We start from the raw sequence: 16,626 nt of genomic DNA, 5'->3' as shown, positions 1-16,626 counted from the left end.
AAAACTTGAGGGTTACAAATGAACCCAACTTACAGTAATTTCAGGACAGGTGACAGACCCAAATTTCCCAAAATTTGAGAGCTGTAGACAATGACAAATTACCATAATGCCAGAACCAGCAGCCCCCGGGCGCATCTCACCTGAGATGTGTCTTATAAGCTCGGCCTGTTTCCTGGGCCATTTTGCTCCATCTCCTCTGCCAGCTCCCTCCGCTATTCCTACTTAACCCCCCTTGAAAGAGTTCCTGGAGAATTTCTACTTTCCCCTTCCCCACCGTCCTTCCTTCTGATTCATTTCCGCCAAAAGACAGCCCGCAGCCAGGGTGAAATCCGGGATGATAAAGAGAGAAGAGCGTGCACAGTGGGACACGCTGAGCAAAGGGGTAAAATGTGTCTCTGCAGGAATGAGGATTGTGCTGGAGGGGATGAGTAATGACTTCCCTTCTGAGACTCCACAAGGGGAAGGCAAAGATCCATCCATTCAGGCGGCAAATATTTTTTGAGGGCTTACCATGTGCCGATAGTGTCCTCAGGAGTGGGGAGATACAGAATAAACCAAACAGCCAGATCCCTGCTCGTGTAGAATGTAACATTCTCGGGAGGGAGATGGGCAAGCTGATAAACAAATAAAGAGAACTTACTTCATCTCATCTAAAATGCCATGGGTTGTAAGATGCCCCATTATTTTATGGACCACTAAGAAAGAAAAAAGGCAGCCAATTAAATTATGACATGCTGTCGATTATAAGACAAATCCTGATCTCGGAGACGTGACCATGGGAAAGAGAGCGCATGGTGGATTGGATGAAATGTGGCATCACAGGCTGTCGGGATCAAAGGGTGCCGGGAAGGGAAGGCAAGCAGGCTTAGTGGGGACAGGGCCGTGGGGTGCTCCTTGGAATAGGGTGTGGCCAACTCTTCTGGGGAAGTCTTTTTTTTTTTTTTTTTTGAGACAGAGTCTCACTCTGTTGCCCAGGCTGGAGTGCAGTGGCACGATCTTGGCTCACTGCAACCTCTGCCTCCCGGGTACAAGTGATTCTCCTGCCTCAGCCTCCCAAGTAGCTGGGATTACAGGCATGCACCATCACACCAGGGTAATTTTTGTATTTTTAGTAGAGACAGGGTTTCACCATGTTGGTCAGGTTGATCTCAAACTCCTGAGCTCAGGTGATCCACCCGCCTCAGCCTCCCAAAGTGCTGGGATTACAGGCATGAGCCACCATGCCCAGCCCGGCTGGGGGAACTTATGAAAACAATGTGCCAGGCTGAGAGTGGGGAGAGGAGCCTCCTCCTTTCACCTCCATGTGCAAAGCTGGTATGGGGGGCTTCCAAGTGCCCCCCAGGGAACACTGGACCCTCTACGTGCTCTTCGACACAGGGCGCCATGTGTTTGGGAAAGCATCCCCCACTTGGAGGTTCCTAGAGCATACATACATGTCTGCTAAGTACTGCAATAAAAAATAAGAAATTAGGCCAGGTGCAGTGGCTCACACCTGTCATCCTAGCACTTTGGGAGGCTGAGGTGGGAGGAACGCTTGAAACCAAGAGTTCTAGACCACCCTGGGCAACCTAGCAAGACTCCATCTCTACACAAATAGAAATAAAAAATAGAATAAATAAATTAGTTTGTCCAATCCAGTTTCCATGCTAAACTGATCCCCGGATCTTTACTCTGTCCCAAAGACTTTGAGAATTGCCACTCAAAGAGCAACTTCCTCCTCTCCCTAGACCCAAAGTGGCACCTCTGAGAAGGTTCTAGACACCAAGATTCACCAGGGACCCCCTCGCAGATTTCCCGGCCCAGCCTCTTCCCAAGCACCCCTCCTAGGCGGAGAGGAGGCAGGAGGCAGGTTGACGGTGGGCCCACGTCTTGCCCACAGGTGTGCCGCCGCCCTCCATCACCTGGTATAAGGACGCAGCCGTGGTGGAGGTGGAGAAGTTGACCCGCTTCCGGCAGCGCAGCGACGGGGGCCTGCAGATCAGCGGCCTGGTGCCCGATGATACCGGCATGTTCCAGTGCTTCGCCCGCAATGCAGCCGGCGAGGTGCAAACTTCCACCTACCTGGCTGTCACCAGTAAGTTGGGCCTTCCCTTGTGCTGCCCGTGAGCCCCTCTTCCCAGGACGCAGCTTTCTTCCCAGGTCTTCCGAGGGGCCTCTTGTGCACAGCACGTTCCATTAAGCAGATAGGATCCCCAAAGGCCGCCTGCTGCCCAGCAGCCTGGGGGCACAGCCAGTTACCGCTGCTGCCTCTGCAGCCCTGAGTCCAGAGCCCTGGAGGAAATCTCTGGTCCCTAGAAGTTCTCTCCAATGTCCTGGGGCCCAGGTTGCGTTCACGGCTTTTTGAGAAAAGGAGCTATGAAACCAACCACGGGTACCAGCTCTGGCACTACAACTGTCCCTGGGTTCCCAGGCAGGGCTGGAGTAACCCCATTCCAGAGGACCTGCTCATGTTTCCAAAGAAGAAAACTGGTGTTTTTCTCTTAGTTCTCCTGCTCGCAAATCCCTTTCTGCCCTTGGAGTCTCTGTCAGGGGTTGTCATAGTTGCCCTGGCCGCTTCCCAGAGCTGTTTTAGCAATCAAAGGTGATACTGTGGGCCGGGCACAGTGGCTCACACCTGTAATCCCAGCACTTCGGGAGGTCGAGGGTGGTGGATCACTTGAGCCCAGGAGTTTGGGACCAGCCTGAGCAACATGGCAAAACCTCGTCTACCAAAAATACAAAAAATTAGCCGGGCAGGGTGGCACACACCTGTACTCCCAGGTACTAGGGATGCTGAAGTGAGAGGACCACTCAGGCCCAGGAGGCAGAGGTTGCAGTGAGCCAAGATGGCGCCACCACACTCCAGCCTGGGTGACAGAGTGAGACCCTGTCTCAAAAAAACAAAAGAAAAAAGATGATACTGTGAGTGGCCCATAAGCTCAAAGGTCTGTGTAAATGCAAAGCACTGGTGGGCTCCTCAGGAAGAATGGGGATGTTCAGGGGTCTCCTTGAGCTCCACGGTGTTCATCACGCAGACCCACAGAGGCCATGGACAGGGCAGCTGTGGGGCAGAGAGCTTGTGGGTGTGCCCCAAAGGTGGCTACCAAGGGGCTGCCGTCTTGCTTCTGGCTTCCAAGTGCAGGTGAACTTAGCTCTGTTCCCACGCCCATCTGGCGAGCTCCTTCCTTGAGGGCTGGGATGGGGCAATGAGAGTGCGAAGCCAGGAGGCTGCCCTAACCCTAAACGGTGGCCGTGGCCGAGGCCGAATGGAGCTCCTGGGGCAGGGCCACTTAGAAAGTGGCAGAAGTCCCCCTCTTGGCTGTGGCTGTTTTTCTTTTAAGAAGCCAGAGTCTTCCTTTCACTTTTGGCTTGTAAACCCCAACAACCTTGTCAGGGAGGATGGGAGCTGCCTTCTGGGGTCTTCAGTTTCCCCCAAATGCAGGCCTGAGAATCCAAGCAGTGTGGGGACTGGTGTCACCTGGGTCCTTCCACAGGGCAGGTGGCATAGGGGAGTCCTCATGGCCCCTCCGGGCTTCTTCCAAACACTGGGGCTCGTCAAGATGCCTATATCCTTCCTCATGGAGGGCCCCTCACCATGGCAGGGGGAGGATGAGGGCCTGGCCCTCGGTGGGCTTGGAGGCCCCTGGCCCTCTGGCTTGGGGGACCTCTCCCAGGGTGTGGCTAAAAGGCCCCACTTCTCTGTTTGCAGGCATCGCCCCTAACATCACCAGAGGCCCCCTGGACAGCACGGTGATCGACGGCATGTCAGTGGTGCTAGCATGTGAGACCTCGGGGGCGCCCCGACCAGCTATCACTTGGCAGAAAGGTAGTTGGAACAGACCTTCAGAGAGTGTGGCTGTGTGATAGCCTAGAAGAGTCTTCAGAACTAGGCTCTGGAGCCAGCCAGGTTGGGTTCCCCACGTACACTTGTGAAGGTCATACACTGTACAACCCAAGAGAGCATCTCTCGGCCGGGCGTGGTGGCTCATGCCTGTAATCCCAGCATCTTGGGAGGCTGAGGTGGGCAGATCACCCTGAGGTCAGGAATTCAAGACCAGCCTGGCCCAAAGTGGTGAAACCCGGTCTCTACTAAAAATACCAAAATTAGCCGGGCATGGTGGCAGTTGCCTGTAATCCCAGCTACTTGGGGAAGGGGCTGAGATAGGAGAATCGCTTGAACCTGGGAGGTGGAGCTTGCAGTGAGCCAAGATTGTGCCACTGCACTCCAGCCTGGGAGACAGAGCGAGACTCCGTCTCAAAAAAAAAAAAAAAGAGCATCCTTCACATCCCAGCCTTGCCAGGCTCAAGGTCCAGCTCTTCATCTTCCAAGACCTGCCACCTTGGTGAGTTACTAACTCACTCTGAGCCTCAGGTTCCCCATCTGTAAACTGGTGACAATAATATATATACCCCAGGGTGATGTGAAGACTAGACTATAGCGTGCATGTGAGGGTCCTGCATTATGCCTGGGAGGCCGAAAGCCCAGGAAACGATAGGTGCTTGATGATGAATATTATTCTAGTGGTGGCTGCTGCCAATCTCCTACCCCAGGCAGCTCAGAGGGCTCCAGATGGCAGAGCCAGCAAAGCCCAAGCCACCTCCCTAAGTCCATCTGCCCTGTGTACTTCCTCTTCACCTCTGTGTGTGCACACTCACCTTCACAACTCTCCCCTGCACACACACACATATGCACACACACACATACGCATGTGCATACACATGCACACACATACATGCACACATACATACACATGTGCACACATATGCACACACACGTACATACACATGTGCACACACACGTACAAACACAGTTGCTCCTTCACACCGGCAAGCCCCAGCTCAGAGGTGCCTCCTCCAAGGACTCACCCTGCCCCAGCCCCCAGCCCTCCCCTCCAGCCCTACCTCCTTCACTCCCCACCTTCTCATGCATTTGGTCATCGGCTTATTTACCTAGCTCATGGCCTGTCTCCCCACAAAGTCAGGGGCATCAGTTTTGTCCATTGCCGTCTCCCAGGACCTAGAACAGAGTCTGGCACACGGTAGGCACTCAATAAACATTTGTGGGGATAATAGGGGCACACCTAGGCACGTGCTTACACATGGAAATAAACACACCCACCCAGCACACTCAGTTCACTGTGCCTGCATGCATGTACAAACGGACATGCGACCCCCAGATGGACACATGGAGATTCCCTTCCTTACGGGGGTGGGGGGTTCTTTAAAATAGACATAGTCACAAAGACCTGCATTCCCAGGCTCACTCCTGCAGGTGCACTTGCACTCTCTCTTTCTCCCCCTCTTTCTCTGGCCAGGACCCTCCCAGGCTGGGCCCCAGGCTCCCTGGGTCCCCCTGCAGAAGGAGGTCTGTCCTGACCAGGGCTGCTGCTGGGGGACAGCGTGTCCCTCTCTACTCCACCCCCACTCCAGGCAGCTCCCGTCACTTCCCTTCACTCCCTTGAAGGTGACTCTCCCCAGAAGCATCCTGCCGCAGGATGCCCGTCATCACCTTGTCAGAGCTGTACCCCCCCCAGCTCCCCCCACCCGGGTGCCAGCTGCCTCTGAGGGCTGTGCCAGGCTACTGCTCACCGTCATCAGGAAACTGCGCCCCCTTCTCTGCTGAAGGGCACGCGGTGTGGCGGGCACAGGAGCATCAGGGGACCTGGGCTCTAGGCTGCCCGCTCTGAGACCCTGTGCCCTCGTGTCCATCCCTAAGCCAGAAAGCTCTCCAGGTCTCTCAGCCCCCACCCCAGCCCCACCGCCATCTGTCCTCATTCCTTCCAGCATTTCCAGAGCCAGGGGCCTGTGGGGGGACCATGCTGCCCTGGAGCAGCCAGGGAAGGGCAGGGTGTGCCCTTGGGGGCTACAGGCTGACCCCCACCCTGTTTTGCCCTCAGGGGAGCGCATCTTGGCCAGTGGCTCCGTGCAGCTGCCTCGCTTCACACCCCTGGAGTCGGGCAGCCTCCTCATCAGCCCCACACACATCTCCGACGCGGGGACCTACACCTGCCTGGCCACCAACTCTCGGGGGGTCGATGAGGCCTCAGCAGACCTAGTCGTTTGGGGTGAGTGTGCAGAGCCACAGGGCTTTATACATTTGTGTGTGCGTGTGTACATCCCTGTAGGTGCTGAGGACTCAGGACAGCTACGGGGCACAGGCTCATACCACCAGTGTCTCCACCCCCAGTGTCTGTCCCAGTCAGGGCCCTTCTCATCAGAGGGACAGTGACAAAGTGGTTCAGAGGCCAGGGACTAGGAAGATTCTGCCGGTGATGCTGTGCTTGGCCGACTTGAGAGAACATTGAGGTTATAGGAGAGTTGCCTTCATATATTTTAGGGCAGAAATTGGCAAATATTTTCAAGAAAGGGCCAGATCATAAATATTTTAAGCTGTGTGGGCCAGACGGTCTCTGTCACAACGACTCAACTAGCTTCCGTTTTATCTAGAAAGCAGCCACAGACGGTATGTCATCCAATGGGCGTGGCTATGTTCCAGTAAGGGTTTATTTAGCCAAAAAGGCCACCTGCCGGATTTGGCCCCCAGCCTGTGGTTAGCCGACCCCTGCTGTAAGAGAGCTTCTCAAGCCACTTCCAACTTTGGATCCACACCCAGCATACCTGTGGGCCACTTGTCTGGGCTGAGCCCAGGGGTCCTGGTGCATGAAGCACTAGACTGGAAATCAGAAAACCCTATTTTTACCCTGGCTGGACCACTGATATGCTGAAAATATGGTCCTGATCATCCTTAGAGTTTGGTCTCTCCATCCCATACATGGTTTGTGAGAACAAAATTTAATGAGCCCCGACTATGATGTGGCTTCCAAGAATTAAAGTACCAGGGAGCTCATTGTTCTTTTTAACCATTTGGGGGCTTTCATATGGTATCCACCCAGAGTCCAGCCACGCAGCCCCCACACCTCTTCTCACCATGCTGTCTCCGCTGTATCTTTCAGCTCGGACCCGCATCACCAAGCCCCCCCAGGATCAGAGTGTCATCAAGGGCACCCAGGCCTCCATGGTGTGCGGAGTGACCCACGACCCCCGAGTGACCATCAGGTACTGGCTCTGCTGTTGACTCCAGGCAAGAGGGGAGGGGGAGCCTCTGGCAATAGCTTGTAGCTGGGCGAGTGTCCACATTAGGGAGGTAACAGCTGCAGAGCCACGCCTTCTCCTGGGCAGTGGCATTTCCAGAGCTGAGTGCAGGGCTGAGAGGTAGGGAGTATGAAATAAACACCCAGGAACTGAGCTACCCTGAATTGAGTTAAGACAGTTTCCAAGGTGGGAGGAAAAGAGGAAGGGGTGCAGAAGGATGAAGTAAGAGGAATGGAGGAGGGGGTGAGGGAGGGGAAAGGAAGAGGCTTGTGGGTTGGTGAGCATGGAAGGGAAGGAGCTGCTGTCTCTGGCCCTGGACGCCACTGCTAGTGTCCCCCAGCCCACCCCAAGTCTTTGGCCCTCTGGCCTCTGAATGGGCAGCAGAGGGGTCTGGGCAGGCGGATAGGGGATCAGCTATAGGGGTGGGGCAGGAGATGACCCCTGGGGGGACCCTGCAAGAGAAGCACATGTGGGAAACTGAGCCTCCAAACCGAGGTCACCCCACCATCTTCCATGGCCAAGCCGGGACCTTGGCAAGGGACTTGGCTTCCAGGTAACTCAGTCCCGCCTCTGTGGAAGCCACTAAAAGGGCTGGGAGGAAGCAGCCAAGAAAGGTATAAAAGCCGGGACCCCTCCCAAGCACCTGAACCAAACCCTACCCCCACCCCCAAGGCTTTGGAAGCTAAAACCAGGAGATCATCCCTGCCTTCTCTTCCTTGAGCTCCAGAATGCTGAGGGAAATGCAACTGCTTCCTTAGAAATAAATATTCCCTGCGTGTTGCTTCTCTGTTTTATGAGCAATATCACTGTCAAAGCAACTGGCACCGAGGCTAGAAGGGGCCGGCGCTCCTGCACTGGGAGAAATGGCCTCCTCCTCATGCCGGAGGCAGCTGCGTCCTGGGGCGCCATCTGGTGGCCACTGGACCTATGACAGTCTGTACGGCCACCCCCAAATGAGACTCCGGGAGCCCAGGTTGGTACAAGGGGCTCCAGGCTTTTGGCCAACACTGATTCTCAGAGAACATATCGGCGGCCCCAGTTTGAGAAACACCTCATGAAGTGTTGACCACTTAAGGCAGTCATCACATGACGCTAGCACAAATGCAAAAATGTACATAGATGTATTAATAGTTAGAAGATTTTTGACTGAGATTCCAGAATATGCTTATTTCTGGGTTTAATAGATTTTTCTTAAAAAATTAACATACCAACTGTAAAAAAGGTCCTGGGAGAGAACCCACATAGAATACTGCTGTGTATCTCGGGCCCATTCATTGTGTAGTAGCTATACTTTTAGCATTCATTAATAGGGAAATTCTGAAATTCAGTATACTTTAAATCAGACTTTATTTATAAAAATGTCATCTTTATAAAGATGACGTACTTATAAAAAGTGTCAACTTATTTGAGAAAGACATACATTGTATTCATTCTCTAGACAATTACTGATGCATAATGGGATTCGGGGGTCTCTTGCAAAGTAACCTGCAGACCCACTCTGTAGGCCCTTCCAGTGACCTACAGGTCAGAAATCCCTGTACCAGGTTACTGAAGGGGGGTCCTCGCCTTAAACGGAATTAACCATCTAGGACCATCTTTTCATCAAAGGGATGATTCTGGGGAGCAGAATCATCCCTTTATCCCCCCCAAAATTGGCAAAGTCTATGCCCAAGGCCACCCCAGCAGCTCCCACCCCAGTCTGTCTTCCTTGGACTGGGGGGACGGGGACATCCCTTCTACCCTCCGTCTTGAGGTAGATCTTGGGGATGGGGTGAGACCCAGACCTCAGCAATTTTAAGAAGCTCCCCAGGTGATTCTAATGTGTCACCAGGATTGAAAACCCTGTTCTATCTGCAAAACACAGCAGGGTTCCCTAAGCAGACTATTAGGTGGGTGCAAACGTAACTGCGGTTTTTGCCTTTGAAAGGAATGGTCAAAACTGCAATTACTTTTGCACCAACCTAATAAAAAGGATCTCAACAACAAAACCAGACTAAAGTGGTGCCGCTGAACCCTGAGTGACACGTCCTCAGAGCAAAGCCAGGTGCAGGGGTGAGGGCCTGAGCAGGTGCAGGGGTGAGGGCCTGGGCAGGTGCAGGTTTCCAGCATGAAAACCTCCAAAACAGTTCTAGAAAAAAACACTCTGGCCAGGTGCCCTGCCTCACGCCCGTAATCTCAGCACTTTGAGAGGCCGAGGCGGGTGGATCATGAAGTCAGGAGATGGAGACCATCCTGGCCAACATGGTGAAACCCCGTCTCTACTAAAAATACAAAAAAAATTAGCTCAGCCTCCAAAAGTGCTAGGATTACAGGCATGAGCCACCGCGCCCAGCCGGATTTTGGCCATTCTAATAGCTGTGCTGTGATATCTCATTGTTGTTTTAATTTGCATTTCCCTAATGACATATGATGTACAGCATCTTTTCATTTGCCTGTTGGTCTTCTGTGTACCTTCTTTGGTGAGGCATCTGTCAATGACTATTTTTTAATCAGATTGTTTTCTTATTGCTGAGTTTTAAGAGTTCTTTGTAGATTTTGGATAGCAGTGCTTTATCAAAGATATCGTTTACAAATATTTTCTTCTAGTGTGTGGCTTCTCTTTTTATTCTCTTGAAAGTGTCTATCAAAGAGCAGCAATGTTTAATTTAATGAAATCCAGCTTATCTCTTCTTTCTTTCATGGATTGTGCCTTGGGTGTCGTATTTAAAAAGTCATTGCCAAACCCAAGGTCATCTAGATGTTCTCCTGTATTATCTTCTAGGAGTTTTATAGCTTTGCATTTTACATTTAGCTCTGGGATCCAATTTGAGTTAATTTTTGTGAAGGGTGTAAGATCTGTGTCTAGATTTTTTTTTTTTTTTTTTTTTTTTTTTTTTGCATGTGGATGTCAAGGTTTTCCAGCACTGTTTGTTGAAAAGACTTCTTTTTTATTTTTATCTTTGTTTTTGTTTTGTAATTGATTTGTTGGAGAAACCAGGTTCTAGAAGACAGAGGTCAGCAATCTTTGCTGTAAAGGACCAAAAAGTAAACATTTTAGGCTTTAAGAGAGCCATATGGTCTTGTCATGACTACTCAACTCTGTTTATAGTGCCAAAGCAGCCATATGTAAACAGGCACTAAGTAAACAGATGGGCATGTCTGTGTTCTAATAAAACTTTATTTACACAGACAGGCAGCAGGCCATAGTTTGTTGATCCTGCTATGGAATATTCAACACTCTGGATTGGCCTGGCTGCTGTCTCACAGTGTTGTTAACCTGTTCTTCTATCCTCTGTATTTATAATTCAATTTCAGTAACTGCTAATTAGATTCATGTTCAATTGTTTTGGCACAAATACTTCACAGGCAGTGATCTCTGCTTCCTAAAGCACCACATTCTGAAGCAAAGAATGTCTGCTTGCCATAGGCTATTTCTTTTTTTTCTTTTTTTTTATGAGATGGAGTCTTGCTCTGTCGCCCAGGCTGGAGTGCAGTGGCACCATCTCGGCACACTGCAAGCTCTGCCTCCCGGGTTCACGCCATTCTCCTGCCTCAGCCTCCCGAGTAGCTGGGACTACAGGCTCCCGCCACCACGCCCGGCTAATTTTTTGTATTTTTAGTAGGGACAGGGTTTCACCGTGTTAGCAGGATGGTCTCAATCTCCTGACCTCATGATCCGCCAGCCTCGGCCTCCCAAAGTGCTAGGATTACAGGCATGAGCCACCGCGCCCGGCCCCCATAGGCTATTTCTTACATGGGAATTACTCTCTGCAACTAAATTTGCTTTTAAGTAAAATTCTGCCCATCCTGTGAGTGCTGGCAAGTCCTTTCTAAATAAAGGGATGAATTGAAGGTGATTACTGTTGTTGATTTGTAAATAGGTATTAAAAGACTTAAAAATTAACTCAATGATTTCACTGCTGAGAATTTGTCCTTGAGGAAATGATTTGGAATGGTTGTAAACATTTTGCCATAAGGACCACAGCTTTAACTATAATATTAGAAACCAAGGAGCTAAACTGGATGTCCAACATTATGGGATCGGTTAAATTACGAAACAGCTGTACTGACACATGTGCATCCAATAAAAAATCATGGTGTGGAAATGTCACATCAAAAAGAGTTTATGATATTTTTATTGAGTCAAAAAGCAGCTTTAAAAACAGGATGACTGGTCAGGCGTGGTGGCTCAAGCCTGTAATCCCAGCACTTTGGGCGGCAGAGGCAGGCGGATCACCTGAGGTCAGGAGTTCGAGACCAGCTTGGCCAACATGGCAAAGCCCCGTCTCTACTAAAAATACAGAAAAAAAAAAAAAAAAAAAAAAAGCCCAGCATGGTGGTGCAGGCCTGTAATCCCAGCTACCAGGGAGGCTGAGGCAGGAGAATCGCTTGAACCCGGGAGGCAGAGGTTGCAGTGAGCCAAGATCGCACCACTGCACTCCAGCCTGGGCGACAGAGTGAGATTCTGTCTCGAAATAAAATAAAATAAAATATAAAAATAGGATGGCTGAATAGATTGCTGTATACCATTCATGTAAATATACTGTATCATTTAAAATATGTAACAATGGCTAACTGTTACTGACCGCTTGCCGTGGTTCAGGCACTACTCTATTTTATATTAGCTTGCACAATCCTCACAGCAGTGCTATGAGGTGGGTGGTGTTAGTTTCCTCATATTACAGGTGAGGCAACTGAGGCCTAGCAAGGTTAAATAAACTCACCCAAGGCCAGGCGTGGTGGCTCACACCTGTAATCCCAGCACTTTTGGAGGCTGAGGCAGGTGGATCACTTGAGGTCAGGAGTTAGAGACCAGCCTGACCAACATGGTGAAACCCCATCTCTACTAAAAATACAAAATTATTCGGGCGTGGTGGTGCTCGCCTATAGTCCTAGCAACTCGGGAGGCTGAGCCACGAAAATCACTTGAACCTGGGAGGTGGAGGTTGCAGTGAGTCAAGACTGCACCACGGCACTCCAGCCTGGGCGACAGAGCCAGACTCTGTCTAAAATAAATAAATTCATTAATAAATTAGCTCACCCAAGATCACAAAGCTGGAAAGTAGCAAAGCCAGCATTTGGCCTGAGAGTCTGACTCCTGAATGCAGCAGTGCTGCAGTGCACTGCCTATCCGGGCGGGGAAGAAGGGTCTGGAAGATATGCACACATTCAAATGTTAATCGTGGTTCCCTAGTATCAGAAAACTTTTGAGTTTTCTTTTTCTTTTCCTTTCTTTTTTTATTTTTCTTACCCGTACTTTTTACTTTTCTGTTGGTTCTGCTTCTGTTTTTGGGGGGGGCTTTTTGTGTGTTTTTGAGATGGAGTTTTGCTATGTCGCCCAGGCTGGAGTGCAGTGGCACCATCTCGGCTCCCCGCAACCTCCACTTCCCGGGTTCAAGTGATTCTCCTGCCTCAGCCTCAAGAGTAGCTGGGATTACAGGCACTGGCCACCACGCCCGGCAAATTTCTGTATTTTTAGTAGAGACAGGGTTTTGCCATGTTGGCCAGAATGGTCTCAAACTCCTGACCTCAGGTGATCCACCCACCTCGGCCTCCCAAAGTGCTGGGATTACCGGTGTGAGCCATGCACCCAGCCTGGTTCTGCTTTTGAAACTTAGGTTAAAAATATTACAGATTCACTCTCCCTAGTTATCTGACATTCTATAAACCCGGATAGTCCTGGGAGCCAGCAGCTCAGGCCCCCACCCTGTACCCCAGTTGAACGGGGCTATTTGCAAAGCATCTCAGCCACCACCGGGTTCCTCACACTTGTACTGAGAACCAAGGCCAACCTTGCCTGGGGTCATTGTGTGGCATCCTGCCCCCCAGGGCTGGCACTCCCTGTATGTTGATGACAATGATAATGGTTCTATTTCCTCAAGAACAAATTCAGAGAAGATATTTTTTATTGTCAAGCACTGATGCGTGTGTAATTTCTCAAGCCCCATTTGTATTGACTGACCGAAGCTAAAGGGATTTTTTTGGACACTAAAGTCAATTTGTCACACTGATGCATTGATATAATGATTCCCCTCATAAAACTAATTCAGAAATGTGACTATGAGGAAACTTGCATTCCTTTTTTCAGCTGTAATCTTTCAGCCTCTTCAGAAGAATACCTTTCACTGGCTGTTTTGCAAGCGCTTCTGGCCAGAAGCAACAACGCTTTGACGCAACCTGAACTGAAGGTGTAACGACCAATAATGACTGAATGCGTTCGCTCTCCCACTCTCCTGCACCCTCCCCACAGGAACGATGGGCTTCCAGACTGCTTGGCCTTCAACAGTGTCCTGCTCCCCGATCCCAGTGTCCTGCCTGGCTGTTGCCTGCAGTTGTCCTCTGCCCAGCTTTGGAGCTATTTTCTCGGGACAAGCTTCAGGCTAGGCCCACTCCCAAGGTACCTTCCTCTCCCTCTGTACTTACGGGTTCTTCTTACTTTTAGGTACATCTGGGAGAAAGACGGGGCTACCCTGGGCACGGAGAGCCATCCTCGTATCCGCCTGGACAGAAACGGCTCCCTGCACATCTCACAGACGTGGTCGGGAGACATCGGCACATACACCTGCCGGGTGATCTCAGCAGGAGGCAACGACTCTCGCAGTGCCCACCTGCGAGTCAGGTAAGGGCAGCCCTCCCAGGCCCCGGCAGAGGCGGTCCAGGCAGTAGCAACTGGCATGCTCAGAGCCAGCCGAGTCCCTTTTTTCAGATCCCCAGGCCACGTGTGACGTGAACTGTTCAGCTTTGCTCAGGACATACCCCCAGCATCCTTCCAGGCCTTTCTCTCAGCTCAGTTAGGCCCTCCATCAAGAGCAGGGGGGTGTGAGGATGGCTTTAGCAGGAGGGCTCTGATTCCAGAGAGAAAAATCTCCAGGTAGATGGCCCGAAGGCCACATTTTACATCTGAGCATGAGGTATCATGGAAGCTCAAGGCCTACACAACCTGTGTCCACAGTGCCCCCATCACCTGCCTGCAGACCACATAGGGATGCCTGACCACGTGTCTCTTTTCCAGGCAACTGCCTCACGCGCCCGAGCACCCAGTGGCCACTCTCAGCACCGTGGAAAGGCGAGCCATCAACCTGACGTGGACCAAGCCCTTTGATGGCAACAGCCCCCTGATCCGCTACATTCTGGAGATGTCGGAGAACAGTAAGCTTCCCGTGGTCACCTCCAACACCTCCCGCCCAAGCTTGGACTTAGGAGTCAGCCCTGGGCTGGGGTCCCAGCTCTCCTGCTTCCTAGTTCTGGGCCTTTGAGCAGATCCTTCCCTCTGGCAGCCTCAGCGTTCCCATCTCTGAAGGAAACACAGGCATCTGCCTGTCAGGCCCTGTTACAGTTGAAAGAGATGACGCACAAAAGGTGCTTAACTCAGGGCCTGGCACAGCAGAAGCTGCAAAGAAAATGGCCAGTATTTATTTATTATTTATTTATTTATGTATTCCCCAAGTCAAATTAGCAGGCATAATTCGCATTGCATTTTATTTATTTATTTATTTATTTATTTATTTATTTATTTTTGAGACGGAGTTTCACACTTGTCACCCAGGCTGGAGTGCAATGGTGCCATCTCGGCTCACTGCAACCTCTGCCTCCCGGGTTCAGGTGATTCTCCTGTCTCAGCCTCCCGAGTAGTTGGGATTACAGGCATATGTCACCATGCCCAGCTAATTTTGTATTTTTAGTGGAGATGGGATTTCACCATATTGGTCAGGCTGGTCTCAAACCCCTGACCTCAGGTGATCTGCCCGCCTCAGCCTCCCAAAGTGCTGGGATTACAGACATGAGCCACCACACCCAGCCTGAATGGCATTTTAAACACAGCTTGCCTAGAGCTCATCAATTTGTGGGGGATAGTGGGGGAGACAAATGCATCTCAGTCCCCATGAGCCCTTACTTTCCTCCGGCACCCTCCACCGTCTCCTCCCCAGGGTCGTGTGAGCTAATGGGACCTAGAAAAATGGCATGGCGGGCCACTCCTGCACCAAGCTGGGGAGGCTCTCTCTTGCCAGCCCCAGTGAAGCTGGACCCTGCTGGGAGTGGGGAGTAAGAAGCATGCTTCATCCCACCCAAGATGCCCACTTCTGCCCCACTCACTCTCCCTGCAGATGCCCCCTGGACTGTACTCCTGGCCAGTGTGGACCCCAAAGCTACCTCAGTGACAGTCAAGGGCCTAGTTCCTGCACGCTCCTACCAGTTCCGTCTTTGTGCCGTCAACGACGTGGGGAAAGGACAGTTCAGCAAAGACACCGAGAGGTGAGGGCAGTGGCGCTCTACAGGGGCCTCGCCAGGACTCCAACAGGGAGGGGCTGCAGCCGAAACTGATGTGGCAGATTCTGGCTCAGCTCCTCCTGGCCCCCTCTAGGCTTCCGCCTCTGTAGAAGGGGAGAGCAATCCTGGTGAGTGCCTCACCAGGATGTTGCAAAGGTTAAATGGGGTGCTGTGAGTAGGGCACTGGGGAACGCGGTGAGCACCAACCAAATGTAGTCATCCCAGTTACCGGGAGCTGTGCAAGCTCAAAGGCTCACCTCCTTCCACTCCACATCCGCATGGGCTGCTGTCGTTGTTATATGGATGCAAAATTCCAGAGAGATACGGGATCTACACAGATCTCCATATCCGTGTCTTGCACGACGCCAGGCCCTGCTAGGGTTCCCGCAAAGCTTTTATAAAATGATGGAAATTGCTGGGCACGGTGGTTCACACCTGTAATCCCAGCACATCAGGAGGCTGAGGCGGGCGGATCACCTGAGGTCAGGAGTTCGAAACCAGCCTGGCCAACATAGCAAAACCCAGTCTCTACTAAAATATGAAAATTAGCTGGGTGTGGTGGTGGGCGCCTGTAATCCCAGCTACTCGGGAGGCTGAGGCACAAGAATCCCTTGAACCAGGGAGGCAGAGGTTGCAGTGAGTCGAGATCCAGCCTGGATGACAGAGCAAGACTGTCTCAAAAAAAAAAAAAAAGATGGAAATTGAATAAAAACTGCAGATGCTTCATATAAAAACCACACGGTGATACCCATCTATGTAGAAGGAGAATTCTATCCTCTCCAGCTCCGTAGAACAAGCAGCCACCTCTAGCAAGAAAGATGTCATGGGAGAGGTCAGAACAACCGTGATACAAATCACGTGCGCAAAACTGTGCACCTGGCTCTTTGAAAGACGCCTGGGGCTTAAATCAATCATGGTGGTTTTGCCACAGTTGCAATGAGCTTGGGTCTCTCTGGCTTGTACTAAGGTAGCACCACTGGGGTCAAACAATCTCACGGGAGGGAGCAGTGGCAGGTGGCAGCCCGTGTGGAGAGCAGTTACAGGGGGATTTACATACTCACTGTTTACTGAGCAGCTACCGTGTGCCATGCCACGTTTGGACCACTGGAGGGAGGACAGGGAATGAACAGACATAGCCCCAGTGCATCTGGAGATACACAATCCCAACAACAGAGAGGCTGAAAGTGTAGGGGAAGCTACCCTGCAACTTCTCCTGCCCTGCGGCTGCACCGCATCACACTGACTCACCTTCCTAATGTACCTTCATGCAAACCGCCCTGAGTCACCAAGAAAAAGGCCAAATCCTCA

The 16,626-nt window shown here is 51.3% G+C and overlaps 1 protein-coding gene across 2 annotated transcripts in view; it reads left to right on the top strand.

Annotated features, from left to right (window-relative positions):
• SDK2 (sidekick cell adhesion molecule 2) overlaps positions 1 to 16,626 on the top strand; it is a 316,025-nt gene that overhangs the window by 211,467 nt on the left and 87,932 nt on the right. For both annotated transcript variants that reach the window (XM_008965925.4, XM_003813355.5), the window contains exons 9-15: positions 1,880 to 2,074; positions 3,689 to 3,805; positions 5,877 to 6,044; positions 6,933 to 7,035; positions 13,493 to 13,669; positions 14,063 to 14,199; positions 15,156 to 15,303. In XM_008965925.4, coding sequence (XP_008964173.3) covers positions 1,880 to 2,074; positions 3,689 to 3,805; positions 5,877 to 6,044; positions 6,933 to 7,035; positions 13,493 to 13,669; positions 14,063 to 14,199; positions 15,156 to 15,303 — 1,045 coding nt within the window. The remainder of the gene's footprint in view (positions 1 to 1,879; positions 2,075 to 3,688; positions 3,806 to 5,876; positions 6,045 to 6,932; positions 7,036 to 13,492; positions 13,670 to 14,062; positions 14,200 to 15,155; positions 15,304 to 16,626) is intronic.

The sequence above is a fragment of the Pan paniscus genome, chromosome 19, assembly GCF_029289425.2.
Source record: "Pan paniscus chromosome 19, NHGRI_mPanPan1-v2.0_pri, whole genome shotgun sequence".
Taxonomy (NCBI): domain Eukaryota; kingdom Metazoa; phylum Chordata; class Mammalia; order Primates; family Hominidae; genus Pan; species Pan paniscus.
This window is presented reverse-complemented; position numbering and strand designations above follow the sequence as displayed.